This window comes from Macrobrachium nipponense, chromosome 6 (genome assembly GCF_015104395.2).
Source record: "Macrobrachium nipponense isolate FS-2020 chromosome 6, ASM1510439v2, whole genome shotgun sequence".
NCBI classification, from domain to species: Eukaryota; Metazoa; Arthropoda; class Malacostraca; order Decapoda; family Palaemonidae; genus Macrobrachium; species Macrobrachium nipponense.
The window spans coordinates 52,683,181-52,698,746 of NC_061108.1; the positions used below are offsets into that span (position 1 = coordinate 52,683,181).

At 40.1% G+C, this 15,566-nt stretch overlaps 1 protein-coding gene across 1 annotated transcript in view; it reads right to left on the minus strand.

The window, feature by feature from the left end:
- LOC135216520 (uncharacterized) overlaps nucleotides 1-14,089 on the minus strand; it is a 23,966-nt gene extending 9,877 nt beyond the window's left edge. The window contains exons 1-2 of the mRNA XM_064251893.1: nucleotides 13,851-14,089; nucleotides 64-283 (exon numbers count right to left, since the gene is read on the minus strand). Coding sequence (XP_064107963.1) covers nucleotides 64-283; nucleotides 13,851-14,089 — 459 coding nt within the window. The remainder of the gene's footprint in view (nucleotides 1-63; nucleotides 284-13,850) is intronic.
- Nucleotides 14,090-15,566: the final 1,477 nt, after the last annotated feature.

Below are 15,566 nucleotides of genomic sequence, written 5' to 3' on the forward strand. Positions count from 1 at the left end.
TTATAATTGATTTTGGCTAATGAGGTGGAATCTGTCATGGCCGAGTGCGCAAAATAAGGAGACAGTAAACACGCGAGTCCCTCTCCCTTTATTTAGCGTATCCTCCCGTCCCCCATCTTTCCCATTCTTCTTCTGCTTCTTCTTCTTCTTCTCTTGTACACATGATATCGCCGTGGTCCTCCCATTGCCAGGGTCCAAGCGACGCCACATGGACAGAGGGAAGAATGACCCATTCCACGTTCCTTTCAGATTGGATGCTAATCGTGTTACGGTGATGTATCGCCTGGTGAGTGATGAGGGTAGCATAGCATTTCGTCTCTGTGCAAATTGCGTGTGTATGTTCGTGTGCGTATGCGTATGTGTGCATATATATATATATATATATATATAATAATATATATATATATATATATATATATATATATATATATATATATATATATTATTTATGTTACATATACATATGTATTATATACAGGTATATGTGTACTTATTATATATCACACATACATACATACATACACATGCAATATATACGGACGGATGAATATCGCCAATACAATGCTTGCAGATATGCAACTAACTTTCGTAATGAAAAATCATGTTTGCGTGTGAGTGGATAGGCTTTTATATTTATATACATTTCTAATTGTCTGTATTCAAAGAAGCCGATAAAGCGCTATGTAGCGATTTATTATCATGAATTGCCGAGAGAATAGACGATGTATTCTTCTTATTATTGAGTTATTTTTTTTTTTTAAGTTCCGATGTCAGCAAGAGGAACAACTACAAATTTAACCCTTTATGGAGTCGCATGACTCGAGTTGGAAGGGATTAAGTGAAGGGGTGCATTACTTTAGCGCGGCTTTTAAGAGAGGTACTAAATAAAAAGGATCGAATCTGACCTGCGAAATATTATTTCTAGAATATTTCAAAATATGATAAAAGAAAGAAAATGCAAATAAGTAAAAGGTTCTCAGAATGTATTTGGATGTACTAATGCGAGAATGTAATCCAGGTATGTCAGTTACTGAAAACACGTCGAGGATTAGAAGTGAATGTTAACGAATTGTATTTATTCAGTGAAACAAAATAACCGATGCTTTCAAGGCCACAAAAAGCAAAAGAAAAAATCGGAAATTGATACCTCCTGAGTAGAGGTGGCTTGAGTAATATGTCTGGAGAATCGTCTCGGTATCTTGGTTCAGTTTAGAGGTCATCACCGGCCATCTTACTTTCTTTTGCACTTCACTAAATTTCTCTTCTAACTTCCGCCAAACGGCCTTGCAGGCTTAAGGGCTGCCCCGACCGGGCAACGTGCGGGGAAGCACGCATTCTCTCTCTCTCTCTCTCTCTCTCTCTCTCGCTCTCTCTCTCTCTCTCTTTCACGCGTGATGTGCATATGCTGTTACAGGCAACGGTATGAGAAAGCCTTAGGATGGGATGTTGGAGCAATTGTGAGTATTGACTTCTAATACAGACTGCTTGCAAGGCCTGTTTCCCAGTCATGGTTCCATGGCGGTGTAGGGCTTGCGGAAAAATGTTATTATTTTTATTCTCACATCAGTAATATGACCATGAATTAAGTAATTTGTGAATATTTTCCATTGTAGCCTGACCTCTTCAGAAGGAGGTCTAACTGATGATTTGAGTTTTCTGCAAAAGAAAACTAGTATTTGTCTGCCCGTCTGCACTTCTGTCTGCCCTCAGACTTTCAACAATTTCCTATGATCATCATATCAAATTGCAGCCCTCTAGCCTCAGTATTTTTTATTTTATTTAAAGTTAAAGTTAGCCATGATCGTGCGTCTGGTACCGTTTCAGGTGCCAACAACATTAGGCCACCACCTGGCCGTGACTTAAAAGTTCATGGGCCGCGGATGACAGTTTCTTACAGCATTATATGCTATACAGAAAGTCAATTGCTTCGGCGTATTTTTTACTTTTTTTTTATTGTTTTCGGGGATTTCGTGTTATTTATGCCTACCGATATATTTCGGTACATCATAGTTTAGCGTAGAAGTCATTCAAGTGAAATACTCCCTTTGAGTTTGATCTGGACGGATGTTCTGCCAATATGTGGTGAAAATGAGTTTGTTGTCGGGATGAATACACGCACTATTAGCAGGTTGATTGCTATGGATTACAGCTAGGTTGAAGACGAAGAAGAAGAAGAAGAAGAAGAAGAAGAAGAAGAAGAAGAAGAAGAAGGAAAATGCAAGTATGTAAGATCAGTAGTCCGTCAAATTTCATGCCATCATATCACGGGGTTAAACAGTTCATCGGATGACTAGAAGAAATCCTTGTATTTTTTGCAGTGCCTTCCCTTCCCTTCCACTTTCAAATGAATTGTTTACTTTGGCTTCACAGCTCCTTGGACCTCGGTTACAGTTGGGTCGGCCGAAGAGCTTCTGGCTCTCCTTTGCAGGTCATCAGTGTCAGACACGTTGTAACTTTATGACTCATGCAATCGTTGCGTGTGCTTATAAATTTCAGCTGAGCTTATGAAACACTGATGCTTCGTTTTGTCTGCCATTATGTAAACAAAGTGTCGCATAACTAACTCATGATGGCACAACTTCCACTGTTACTAACTCTACTTCTGTCCCGAACATTTCTAGGTGAAATCCAGCGCATTTTCCTACTTACCCGTCCTTGATGTATTCTATATCATATTTTCACAGTTTCATGGTAAATATTTGCTATTATTAATTCAAAATTTCATTCCTTCAAAGTAAAGAAATCATAATTAATTATGGTAAATGTATTTTTATTTTTGTGCTTTCCATCGGATTGAGTTGATAACTGTAAGCCTCTTTGGATTTGAACGTATGCATGTTTTTGTCAATCAGTCTGCTCTTATTTACGAATTTAAATGTGTCCGATTGATTCTTGTTATAGTTCTTTGTTAATATGGTGTGTGTATGCATGGCATATAAAACAGAGATGTAGTTTCGTCTTGGTTTTGGTTTTTCACTTAGGTTTGTAAAGCCAGAACTACTAGAATGTTTTTATCCATCTTTCTTTCTGTCACCTCTTAATGGCAAACTAACAGCCTTTTTATATGCAGTAACAATACTAAAGATGCAATGTTGCTTAATAATGGCAAGAAAATTTGAGTACTTCGTAAGAGTAGTGTATTGCGTTTTCATTGATACCATTGTCAGTGAGGTGATGTTTTCGGTCCCATTTGTCTGTTTGCCTGGTAACAGAATTACGGGAAAACTTAGCAGTAAGTTTAAAAGAAATTTGTTTATGGAGAATACTTATTTGTCATGAAAGTTTTTCTCATTCTTATCAAATCTTCTTGCCCTCTTTTGTTCGAATATATTCTTGTACCGTGTTTTGTAGAGCTGAAAATGGTCGTGTTATCCTATGATGAATTTGAGTATTTAATGCTTTACATCACTGGCAGCGTAACATAGAAATTAGTTTGCCTAATTTCTGTGAATTACTTGTAAGAAATCTATTAAAAGTGGTATATGGCTGAAGTGAAATAGAAGCACATCTTAATACTATTACACACCAACAGGATATACAGATGTGACCACCATCCTGTGGAAGGATAACTTCTTGAAGGCTGAATGATTTTTGACACATCCTAAAAAGGTTCTTCGATATTCAGGGGGAACCTTATGTAACTCTGAAATATTATGGTATATTATCATTAAATGTCTATAGTAGCTTATGCTCCCAGACATGTACACGCAAAAGATTAGTGTCATATGGATTAATTACCTTTTCATAAAATGTCATTTAATTACCTTTCTGTGTCTTACACAATATATTTGTTAGTTATTATGCCATAATACCAGTATTAACAGTCGCTTTCAGAAAAACAGTATAGTTTTCCGTGTTACAGTTGCGTCTTCGTTTCTCCGGGAATGTGTTTTCAGGGGCACATTCCAATCTAATAAATTTGGTGGGGCCTGCCTTTTTGCACTTTGCAAAATGCTGCCATGTTCACGCGCTTGATTTTTGATGACGTGCCTCTTATCCTTTACACGCATTGCGATGATGAAGATAAGTATTTCTGTCGAATAAGAAACAGACACCAACCTCTGAACCCTCAAACTCTTGACAACATAAAAAGAAGAGGAAAAAGATGACTTGTCTTCAGAAATGGGGGGAAAGATGACGCGTCGTTGTGTATATAAAAGGTCCGGATGGCATTTCGCTAAATTAGTTAATAAAAGAGAGGGGGTTGGAGACAGGGCCCTTGGACCGAAAGAGGCAGAAGGACTAAAAAAGTCAATTATCTTTTCTAAATGGTTGGCAGATAGCTATAAAAAGCGGATCCGCCATTAATTCCCGTTTTCTGTTGCTCTTTTTCTCAATCTCCTCCCTGAGACGTAATCATCAATTACACCAAACAATTCATCTGACCAAGCACGCAATTAAGGCCCAGAATGTCACATAACAAAGAGGAGGAGTCGCCCTTATTGTTCCTTCGGACGAGGCGTTGTTAATTAAAATTATTTTCATTTTACGGAGCTTTGAACAATTGTCTCGCCGCCACCTTTTATTGAAGGACCCCCGAAACAGGCTAAAGCCCTTCTCTCTCTCTCCTTCGCTCTTCTAAGGCCCTGGTCGGAGTGAGGGGGTCTTCTCGAGGGGCGGAAGCGCTGCCTTTTATATCCGCCTCTCCTGACATGGGAGGTTTTGTTTGGCTCTGCCTTGTTATCGCTGCCTCGTCGACTTGATTACGTTTTGCATTTCTGTAACTGGAAGAAATATTCAGGGTTTCAATATTTCTTCAGGAAAATAGATCAGATTTGTAGTGATTTAGAGAAATGTTTAATTTTTGCCATCGCAAAGTGGAGAAAAAGTTTTAAACATTATAAGGGTCGTGTCGATGTTATTGATTATTGTATTTCTAAAATCCGAGTATGCTCTGTGAAACCGTTCTTCACCATTTTAATTTCGAGAGCGCATGCAGCGGGATGGGCAGCCTGACCCCCTTTTTTAGCTCAGAGCTAAGAAAGCAGGAAGAGGGGAAAAGGGAGGTAGAAGAGTAGGGCTTGACCACGAAGTAAGTGATGACTCGCCTTTGAATGGAAGAAGGCCTATGACTCAGGAAAGAACTTTAACAAGAAGAAAATTTTAAAGATCTGATCAGCTTTGATGAATAAAGAAATGTCTCACGATTTCAGTGGTAAATTTGAAATAAAATTGCGTTGGTTATGTGGATGAGGAAGCTGGTAATATTTACCGGGATGAGTCAGTATGTCTGTCTTCTGATGCTTACCAAAGTTATATATAGTAGTGGCAGTTGTTTGTCTGCTGATAAGAGTATCATCGTATTTGCGTTGATGATGTGAGAAATTGACTCTGTTATGTAAGCAGAGATGGAGCAAAAGAGGGCTATATTTGTATTGCGATATATAGTAATAATATGCTTGTCTGAATTTGGGTATTGTTTTAAAGATTACAATCATCTACATCAGCTTTTCACATTCTATTTCATAAACTCAACGTGTATTTGAAGTTCTAAATAAATAAGTTCCCGCTAACTTTCAAATGAATAAAGAAAACTGTACTGTACAGCGATACACAACTAAACATCATTATCTAAACGTAAATTAAAATACAATCACACTTAAAACACTAATTTTTCGGTTTGAGTAATTGTAATCAATTTAATATACTTTAGATTGTCATTTGACATTGATAATTTAAAGTCCCCCTACCAGTCAAGATGAAAGAATGTAAGATCCTTTACCAGGTGTTGGTTTCATATGCGCTATCCAGTACACTCAGTATATCAGCTTGATAAATACACTTTGACACACAAATGGACTGTTTATTCGTGGGTGAAGAGATGGTGTATGTGATAACAGACTGCGCTTAAAGGGCCGTTATATCGAAAGGCCTACAACCACTTTCTTTGTTGGCATTTGCCTTTATTTGTATATTCATCACGTTCCATATTTTGATGATTCACTTATACATTATATATATATTATATATGTATCTGTGTGCTCTCGCGTGCGTGCATATATATATATATATATATATATATATATATATATATATATATATATATATATATATATAAGTAGACATAATTCTAATTAAAGTCAGTGGCACATGTTTTTAATTAATTTTTCACGCTGATATTTCTTATTCGTCTTTATAACTTTTTTTTTTTTTTTTGGTGTACACTTCTAAAGCATATGAATATGACTGAATTTTTTCTTTCATTCATTGGCAATATCTTCTTATTCACCTCTGGCCAGAGCCTCGGAACTAAAATAACAGTGTTTTAGGTTAAGGTGGCCTTAAGCCATTACGGGCTCTTGCTTCTGAAATGTCACGTGGGCTGCTGGAGGATCTGGTCGTAGATGATCAGAAATCTCATATCATTTGACATCAGATAGTGCAGTCCTAGAGTATTCATTACAACAACATAATAATAATGCACACTAACAGAATTACTGGTATAGACCATGTGGCATGGGAGAATGACCTCTGAATGCTATGTCTGTACTGAATATGTAAATACAATCCAAGACTACCAAGAGAGGCAGGTACCTAGCTCACGCCTTTTGTCCCACGGCATGCCTGTTAAGGAGACCTGAGATAAACATATAGTGGTACAACACGACGTTACAATTTAATGGTAAATATTTTTTTTTTCACTTAGTCACAACGTCAAATTCATTTAAATAAGATCTGTACGTCCCCTACTGTTAGCCATCCCGTTTGGTAAGTTCGAGTCTTTAGGTGTACACCAAACCTCTTATTACCCTTCACCAACACTTTTAGGCCGCCATAGTACAATTGTCCGTACTATTATAAATAAGGCGGTTTGAAACTAAATTAGCCGGTCTGTCAATGGCAATCTAATCCTGAGTTTATCGTCACAAGGCAAAGAAACAGCTTTTGACAGTAAGTGGAAGAGAACCCACAAGCTGTCTATAAAAATCCTTTAAAATTCTGCCCAAGCATAAAAGGATACTCAGATAGACATAAAATACTGATAGGAAAATAGTTCCTGTAATTGATACCATTGATTTTAATTATATATGAACCATGAACATGAAAGTACCCGGAACAAGGAGGAGAGGTAGACCAAAAATGAGATGGACAGACAAAGTTAACAGGGACATGTGGGAGAGGAACGTGAGTGAGGTAATGGTGCATGATCGCAGAAAATGGAGAAGACTAATAACAAGCAGCAACCGCAAATAAGGATGGGAAACGCTGGTGATAAAGAAGACATATCCTCTTCTTTCCCACCGTTATCCCTACAATAATTAAGGGTTCGGTTACTTGATGCACCTTAAAACGTCACCATGGTTAATTGTTTGGCAAAGGGGTTTTACGACCGCATGCCCTTGCTGTCATCAGCCACAGTCATTGGAGCTGGGCTTCGCCTTTTACTAAAAAGCCTATCTGCAAGGCAGCAGTTTGCATAGTTATTGGCAGTAGGCCTAGCCTTTTACTCAAAAGTAAGACTACAAGGCAGCAGTTTGCACAGTTATTGGCAGTGGGCCTAGCCTTTTACTAAAATATAAGACTGCAAGGCAGCAGTTTCCACAGTTATCGGCGGTGGGCCTAGCCTTTTACTCAAAAGTAATCCAACAGGGCAGCAGCTGTCCCTTTAGTCGCCTTTTACGACACGCAGGACCTACGGTGGTAGTATTCTTACACCCCCACCACAGGGCGTATATATAATATATATATATATATATATATATATATATATATATATATATATATATATATATATATATATATTGCGGTTCACGTGTTTTTATCTGTTTTGGGAACATCAACTTCCACTATGATAGTGAAAGAGAACCATCCGAGAGACCCCAAAGAAACTCTGAAAATCTTGAGAACTATCAGAGATACAATTGAGGGGAGATTTTCCTGAAGGGGAAACTGAGGGGAAAGTTATCTCCATAACACTTTCATTGGTTGGAATGTAGTGATCCAACGATAATGGTACGTTTGCTAGGGAGGAGAAGGAGAGGAACTTCGGATGAGGGGGTCTCATCCCCCAACTTTCTAGTCCCTTCCCCTTCCCTCCCCTCCCCTCCCCACCCCATTGTAAATACCGTCGAATTCCAGGGGTAATAGTAACAGAGCGCCTCGTGGAATTACTCCTGGAATAAAATTTTCCACTTGGAAGGATGTGGTGGATGTTCCAAGATGAGGATTCTGGAACCGTTAAGTGAAGAGGAGGGAGCTCACCGGCAGATTAACTTCCCATTCACTATGTAATCTTTTTTTTCTCCCTCTCTCTCTTTTATATGTATGATTTTTCGAAACCTTTGCTATGTGCAATACTCCCAGGCATTCTTTGTTTGCTTTCGTACTAACTTTAATTTTGCTTCCGGCTCATCTCGTATTCTATTTCTCGCTCACTGACTGCTAATATTTCTCTCCTTAAAATTTATTTTTATTTCCTTTTCTTTTATCTCATATTCCTAATCGGTGTCCTTTTGAAGAAATCTTCACCAGCTTTGTATATTTTCAAAGGTGCACTGAAATTGTTTGCCCGACTCTTTCACTAATACACCGTAAGACTATCTAGAATATCGAATCTTCTCCATCATACAAAGTGACAGCTGCATTTCTTGACTAATGCAACAGTGAAAATTTGTAGACGAATGGAACCCTAGGACCTATGCTGAAGCCTCTAGATGGAAAACAGCTCCAAGGAGTTGCTTAAATTTACTTAACTTTGTGTTCAAATTCATCAAGAGTAACAGAGGGTGATATTACTACAGCTTTGCTATTGTCGTTATATGAGTACAGGTGAAGAGAGGAGAGAGAGAAGAGTACGAGAGAGAGAGAGATGGAGGCGAGAGACGAGAGAGAGAGAGAGAGAGAGAGAGAGGGATCCAATTATTTAAAGAAGTTCGAGAATCTTTGGATTATAAATATAAATTGAATTTAACTTCGTCAGTTATTATGTTCCTTGGCTCATCACCTAATATTCAGCAAAATAAAACTTCAGTGGATCATGGTAGCCATTTAGTATTTGTCTTATATACTTTATAGCTTAGGTTGAGGTTGGGGGAAGGCTGTACAAAGACCTTACAATTTCGGCACTGAAACAAAATGATTCATTGACTACAATCTTTTAAATTTCAGCCATGAAGGTGAATTGTCTGTCTGCTTTTACTCTAGAACGCGTGGCACTGAAATAGCAAAGTAGTATGTGAAGAGTTTAAGATTCAAATAAATATTGATTAGAGATTTAGATTGAAAATCGTTGGATTCAAATAAAAATATTGTTTCATTGGTTAGAATTAGTATTCTATATATTGATGTGAAAAGAAATGGAAAAAATTTCCTTGCAAAATGACCCGTAGTCTCTGTAAATCAAATGCAATACGTAAGGGATACTTCCATACGTGTATCACCTTGTTTTTAAGTGTCATTACATAAGACTCTTGTAGAAGAGAATCATTATCATCACTATGTTTTTAAGTATCATAACGTAAAACTCTTGTAGAAGTGAATCATTATCATCACCATGTTTTTAAGTATCATTACATAAAACGTGTAGAAGTGAATCATTATCACCTGTCTTCCTAGAAAATTGGGTTTTCTGAAGGGATTTTCATTTTTTGTCCCGAAAAGCCAAGAAAAAGGTGTACCGTTGCAAGAAGACGAAGGTAACTTGTCTTTAACCCTCATTTAGTCGGCCAGTCCATTGGTTCTCATTTTGGCACATTGTCTCATGTTCTAAGTTTCCCATGCTGCTTACAGAGGTAAACCAATAAAAATTAAAACAGGGAAGAGAGCTAGCATCCAAGAAACACAAAGGCTACTGAGCGAACAAATAGATTTCGAAAATATTGGATAAACAAATGAGGATACCACAGCTGGAGAGCCTTTATAATGGTCACACATGCCAAACCATACTAGCAACCTGTGATAGGGGAGTGTAGTTTCAGAAGGGACGGAAATCAACTATAACAACTTTGCCACAAGAAGTAGGAACCATATAAATATGGGAGCAGAAGAAACTAACGCAGGGAGAAATTCTATGTATGTCAGCTTGTCAGTTGGCAGGACTGCGTGAAAACTAACGAACAGAATTCCATTTTAAAGATTTTTCAGAGAACTCCAATGTGGCTTCAAGCGTGGAACTATTTTCAGTTTTTTCTCTTCCCATTTTGTTGTTGCTATCAATTTATATTTAGATAAAGTGGCAGCATCATAATGTGTGCGAAAAAAGGAAATATTTCTGAATGCTATCTTGATATTACTGAAAGAAAATATAAATGAAATAGTGAACCTAAATTGATCACATTGGCAGAAGTTGGCAAAATCAGAATTTTATTAATCAGTGATATAGTATGTTTAAGCTAACAGATATTTTCCCTCAGAAAAAGTGTCGCCAGTAGAGCCATCGACTATCTGATGTCAAATAGTACACGCGGAGTAAGGTTGTAAACCTCTTGTAAGTATTCTACATTCCTGTTCAACCCAGGTCTTGATGACTTCATGTCTTGATGGCTGAAGCATTTATATCCCGTAACGGACAAACTAAATCGCAAAAACTCCTAATTAACGGCAGAAAGCCATCATCATTATCGTCATAATTATTATAACCTGTGCCTTTATTTGACGTGCGATGATATCAACTTATTACCTTTTTCTACTCGGGTTGTTTTTACTCTCCCCTTTACTTTTTTTCATTTCTTTTCTCTAGAGCTATCTGCCATTAAAGCTCTCCTCTTCCTCCCCCACCCCCCTCCAGGAGTCTCCTCAGAGTCTAAGGAATCTACTTGCCAAGTTCACATCTCTAATTACGCCCGACCAGACTTGGGCGGACGTAAAACTTGCTACACTGATCTTTGTTATGGGGAAGGAGGAGGAGAAAAGGAAATTGGAAGTGAGGGAGAGAGAGAAGAGGAAGAGGCGGGGGACGTGGTAGGGGGTGGCCTGCTACACAGTCACCGGGTAGGGAGGCGGAGAAGGATTTTGGTTTAGAGGCAGGAAAGAAAAAGAGAAAAGATACAGTGAGGAAAGAAATCCTGGAATTGCTGGAAAGGTCCGAGACTGTTTTATTTTCCGTTTATTTCTGTGAAGGTTAAAGGAATATATTCTATTGAGATTTTTAAAGTACAACTCCTCGGTAACATAGTAGTCAAATTAAATGCAATATCAGGGTCAAATGTGGGCCTAGGTCATATTATATCTGCGGTACGGAGGAGAAATGCCTTTAGCTCTCTTACTCTGTAATTGGGGTCCTTTCGGTCTAGTTAATGCATAATTATTGAGTCTTAAGTGTGCCTCTCTTTCGCCTCCATATTAGAGGTCATTAGATTTTGCTCCTTTGCTTCCTAACTGCCAATATATCTTCATAATATGCTTAATTATACGAGTTTTGATACGCACACGATCTTAGCATGTTTATAGCTGGCAAAGCCTTTAATTAAGATCAGTAAATTTCGAGCAAATGCCAGGTTACCAGTTAGCTTTGTAGTTCTCGTATTTATCAATGCTTTTGTCACCGTCATCAGCAGCAGCGTACGATGCAAATTGTCTCCACAAAATTATTCCACTTGTGCGTTTTTTGTCTCACTCGCGTCCGCTTCCTATCTCATCGTTTTCATCTAAATTCTACTTGTGCTGAGCGGAGAGGGGTTGACAATATCACGCCCTATTCTGCCCGTAGTTGTGCGGAGGAGGACATGTCCAAACCATTTGTCCTCATAGTTGTGCGGAGGAGGACATGTCCAAACCATTTGTCCTCACTTCATCTTGAGTTCGTCATCTTTAATTCGCTTAAGGTATCATTCAGTCACTTTGCCTGCCTTCTGACCCTAATAATCTCGTTGAAACTTTAGCATAAGAAGAAACATATATATAATATATATATATATATATATATATATATAATATATATATAATTATATATATATATATATATTATTCAAAATTCCACCTCGTCTCCTCCCAGAAAATGCACTTTCATTGAAAATTTAGGCCTTGACTAGAGGACAAGGGGGTTTGAACAAAGAACAAAAGGTTGAAAAACTAAACTTCTCCTGCATAAGGCCGGGTTTACTGAAGAGGGAGGAATTTACATAAAAACTGGACTCTAGTTTTAAAAGCAATGTATTTACATAAATTTACAGAGGTCCAGGAAACACAAGGGTAGGTGAACTTCTCTCAGTCCATCCGAACACATGGGGGAGCAGCCCGGCTACGTGTTTAGGAAAATTGCGCAACGGAGCAAAATGGCAAGCTTCGAAGGACTTCCAAGTTCTACCACAGCCAGGCACAGCGTTTGTCTGCAAGTAGAGGGGGCATAGGCATAATGCAGGGGCACACGAGGGCGAACTTTAATCACTGTTTTCTATCAATCAAAAGGCCACTCAGCGGTAAAATGAAATGACAGGGAAATTTGCACAGCAGAAACTATTTCTTGGCTTAAATTCACTAGGTGGGGTGGGGCAGCGGCTTCTGGTAAGGGGCCAGTGGTTTGACCTCGCCGAGGCCTCGTCGTCTTCTGAGACCTCTCTCCTGGAATCAAGGCCTTTTCAAGCTTTCTCCTGGATAGCTCCTCCCACTATGCCTGTAGGGGATATTCCAAGCACCAATGGGAGAAGAGGATAGCTTTAAAAAAGAAAAAGGAGAATGGATTCCTCCAAAGTCGAAGGGGCAACTCGTATAGATACATTAAATTTGGGTTAAAGATTATTTCTTTCCTTGGTTCTAGCTAAATCTTGAACACCTCCCCATTCTAGAGGACATTTCAACCCTGGACGGGTTGGAATGGACAAGACAAGCTAGGAACAAGGACCAATTGCAATATAGATTGCTGAGCCTTCCATTCTCCCTTGAGTGGACTTATAAGCAATATTTCAAAATCTGCTAATTATAATATTCATGAAGTCTTACTTGACAAGCAGAGAATTAAGTAAAATGAAGTGTGATTTGAATAAAAATTAACTTTCTATATTCAAATACACTTAAAATATAACGCCACAATGAGAGGTTATATATTTAATTAGACCTACAGGTAAGTTACATCCTACATAATACTACTAAGTCAGTTGTTCAAGGTAACACATCTTATCTGTCTACCCTGATGGATCAATATGACATGTTCAGGTGTGTTAATGGCCCTACGGTTTTGTGAAGTTACTTTGTCTCGTAACAAGACGATACCTAACAGTATTAATTATATCAGCACTAACATTAGTGCACTAACAAGGGGAAAATTAATGGAGTAATTCTTCGTAGGGATTAAATAAGATAACACACACAGACAAGAAAACGAAATGTAAATTTGATCAAAACAAGGTCAATCTCACAAAATATAAAGACTAGGGAATAACACTAAATCAGAACAGCTAACCAACTAGTGTATAAACGAGCCAGGCTTCGAAAATATCTCAAAGCTATAGCAACGTTTGCTGGCTAAAATTTTCCCCAGTTAAATGGAATTCTAAGTGCCTAGAATAGGGCACGGTGCCAATTGTGGCACTCTTACGACAGTAGTTCGTAAAGAAGTACTAATTTACACAAGGCCAGGGTAGCTGGCAGTTTGGCTCTGCCTAAGCAGAGCATACAATATACAACAAATGCCTCAAGGCAGTAAATATGAAGAAAGGAAACCAAGTAAGATTAAATACAGACAATACAAAAAGAAAAGAAGAAAGTTACGAAAAGGTCAGAAATAAGTAGAAGTAGCCAAGTCTGGCACTCTCTTCTGGATGGAGAGGGTCAGAACTCTCTTTAAGAGGGTGGCACTGGGCCAGGCACTAGTGCAGAGAGGCTATTGGCTCTCGTAAGGTTTTGGAAAACCTCAACGCCCTTTTCCCTTCTTCCTTCGACCTCTCCGAGGTCGGTTTGACGATGCCATGGGGGGCCTTGGAGGATCCAAGCCCTTTGAAGATTCCAAAGGGGCATCAGCTCCAGCTGCTACGACAACTGGGGCCTTGGCACTCATCCCTGTGCTTAATGCTGCGCGGCTCGGTTCCCTGAGTTCTTCGGCCAAATAGGATTCGGCAGAGTCATTACTCTGGGACCGGTTCGCTGCTGACGGAGGGGGATTGGATGAGGTAATGGTATTCGGGATGGGCTTAACCGTGGGGCAAGGCCGCACCATTGGTGGAGTGTCCACTCTGGTTATGGGTGTCCTGGGTGATTCCTATTGGAATTGGCTCTTCCTTGACTGCTGGCATGGGTAGTTCGGCCAAGCCAGCAGAGGGAGAGCAACCGGGACTTAGAGCTCCAGGAGGAAGACTCAAGTCTGGCCTTGGCACTGGCACTGAGGCCGTTCCTTACTAAGTGGAAGGACTCGAACATGGCTCAACATCCATGAGAGATGGAGCCTGGCACTGCCTGGCACCTTCAAGTGGCAGAGGTAGTCCTTGGAAGCCCGTGGAACGGGTCTGGAGCCATGTGAGGGCGGGGGCCCTGATACAGTATAAAATTAGGAGGAGACTTAAAATCTTGTGCCTAAAGGTCGTGTGACTCTCAACCGGACAGTAGGTAGGAACATCTTGACATGGTTGAGGCTCTCTATCGTCACGAACTGATGCCTATCAGCCTTAGCTCCGTAAGGAATTTTATCCTCTCGGATGATGGAGACTTGCGCACCAGTGTCGTCAAAAGCTCAGACCTGGTGGGAAGGATAGCGACCTCTTGGAGGTGCGACAAATATGGGGTCCTAGAGTGGATGGATACGTCACAGCCATAGGAATGGCAGAAACAGGAGCTTTTTTGGGCCATCCCTCCCAGGCAGCAGTGTGCCCATGCACTCTGCATGTGTCACAGAAACTCTTGCTAAAATCAGGCCTGGGCCTGTTGTTTCTGTTCCAATGGCCATGGTTTTTGTTATTATGATTGGGTAGTCCACTTGGAGGAGGGGCAGCAGCTTGCTGAGGAGGATCTACTTTTGATAGGCACTGTTCCATGGTGTGACCTGGTTTGTTGCAATGCCCACACACAGGTTTCCAAGGAAGGTTATTGGGGCGCTGGGTAGGCTGAGAGGGGGCAACAGGAGTGAGGGGGAGAGCAGGACATATTTTCTTTTTTAAGGGACTCTGCACTGGATGGTGGGTGTCATAGGCATCTGCCCATTTACAGCACTCCAAAAGAGTCTTAGGAGCCTTGTTCACCAAGTGGGTGGCAAGATCAGGTGGGGCATAGGCAAGAAAGTCCTCTAACTGGAAGAGTTCGAAGACCTCCTCAACAGATTTTGCGTTGGAGGCCTTCATCCACCTACGGAGTGCCGGTGTCTTCTTGGCCGCCCACTCTGTCCACGTTTGGTTAGCCTCCTTGGGCATAGTCCTCCATTTTTGCCTCCATCGGTCTGGGGTCAATTTGTAAGCCCCAAGGATTGCCTCTCGGACGAAGGCGAGATCGTGTCGCTCATTTATTGAAAGGGCCTCGAATGCAGTCCACCCTTTGCCAGTGAGATGCTTGCCAAGGAGGAGGGCCACTTCCTGAGGGGTTGGATTGAAGTTCCCGAACACCTGCTCGACATGATCGAGCCAGGTGTTGGGTTCATCATCGTCCCAAGCCTTAATAAGGCTGCCCATGCTGTGGAGGTGAGAGGGCGCAGGAGGCATGGGACTCGG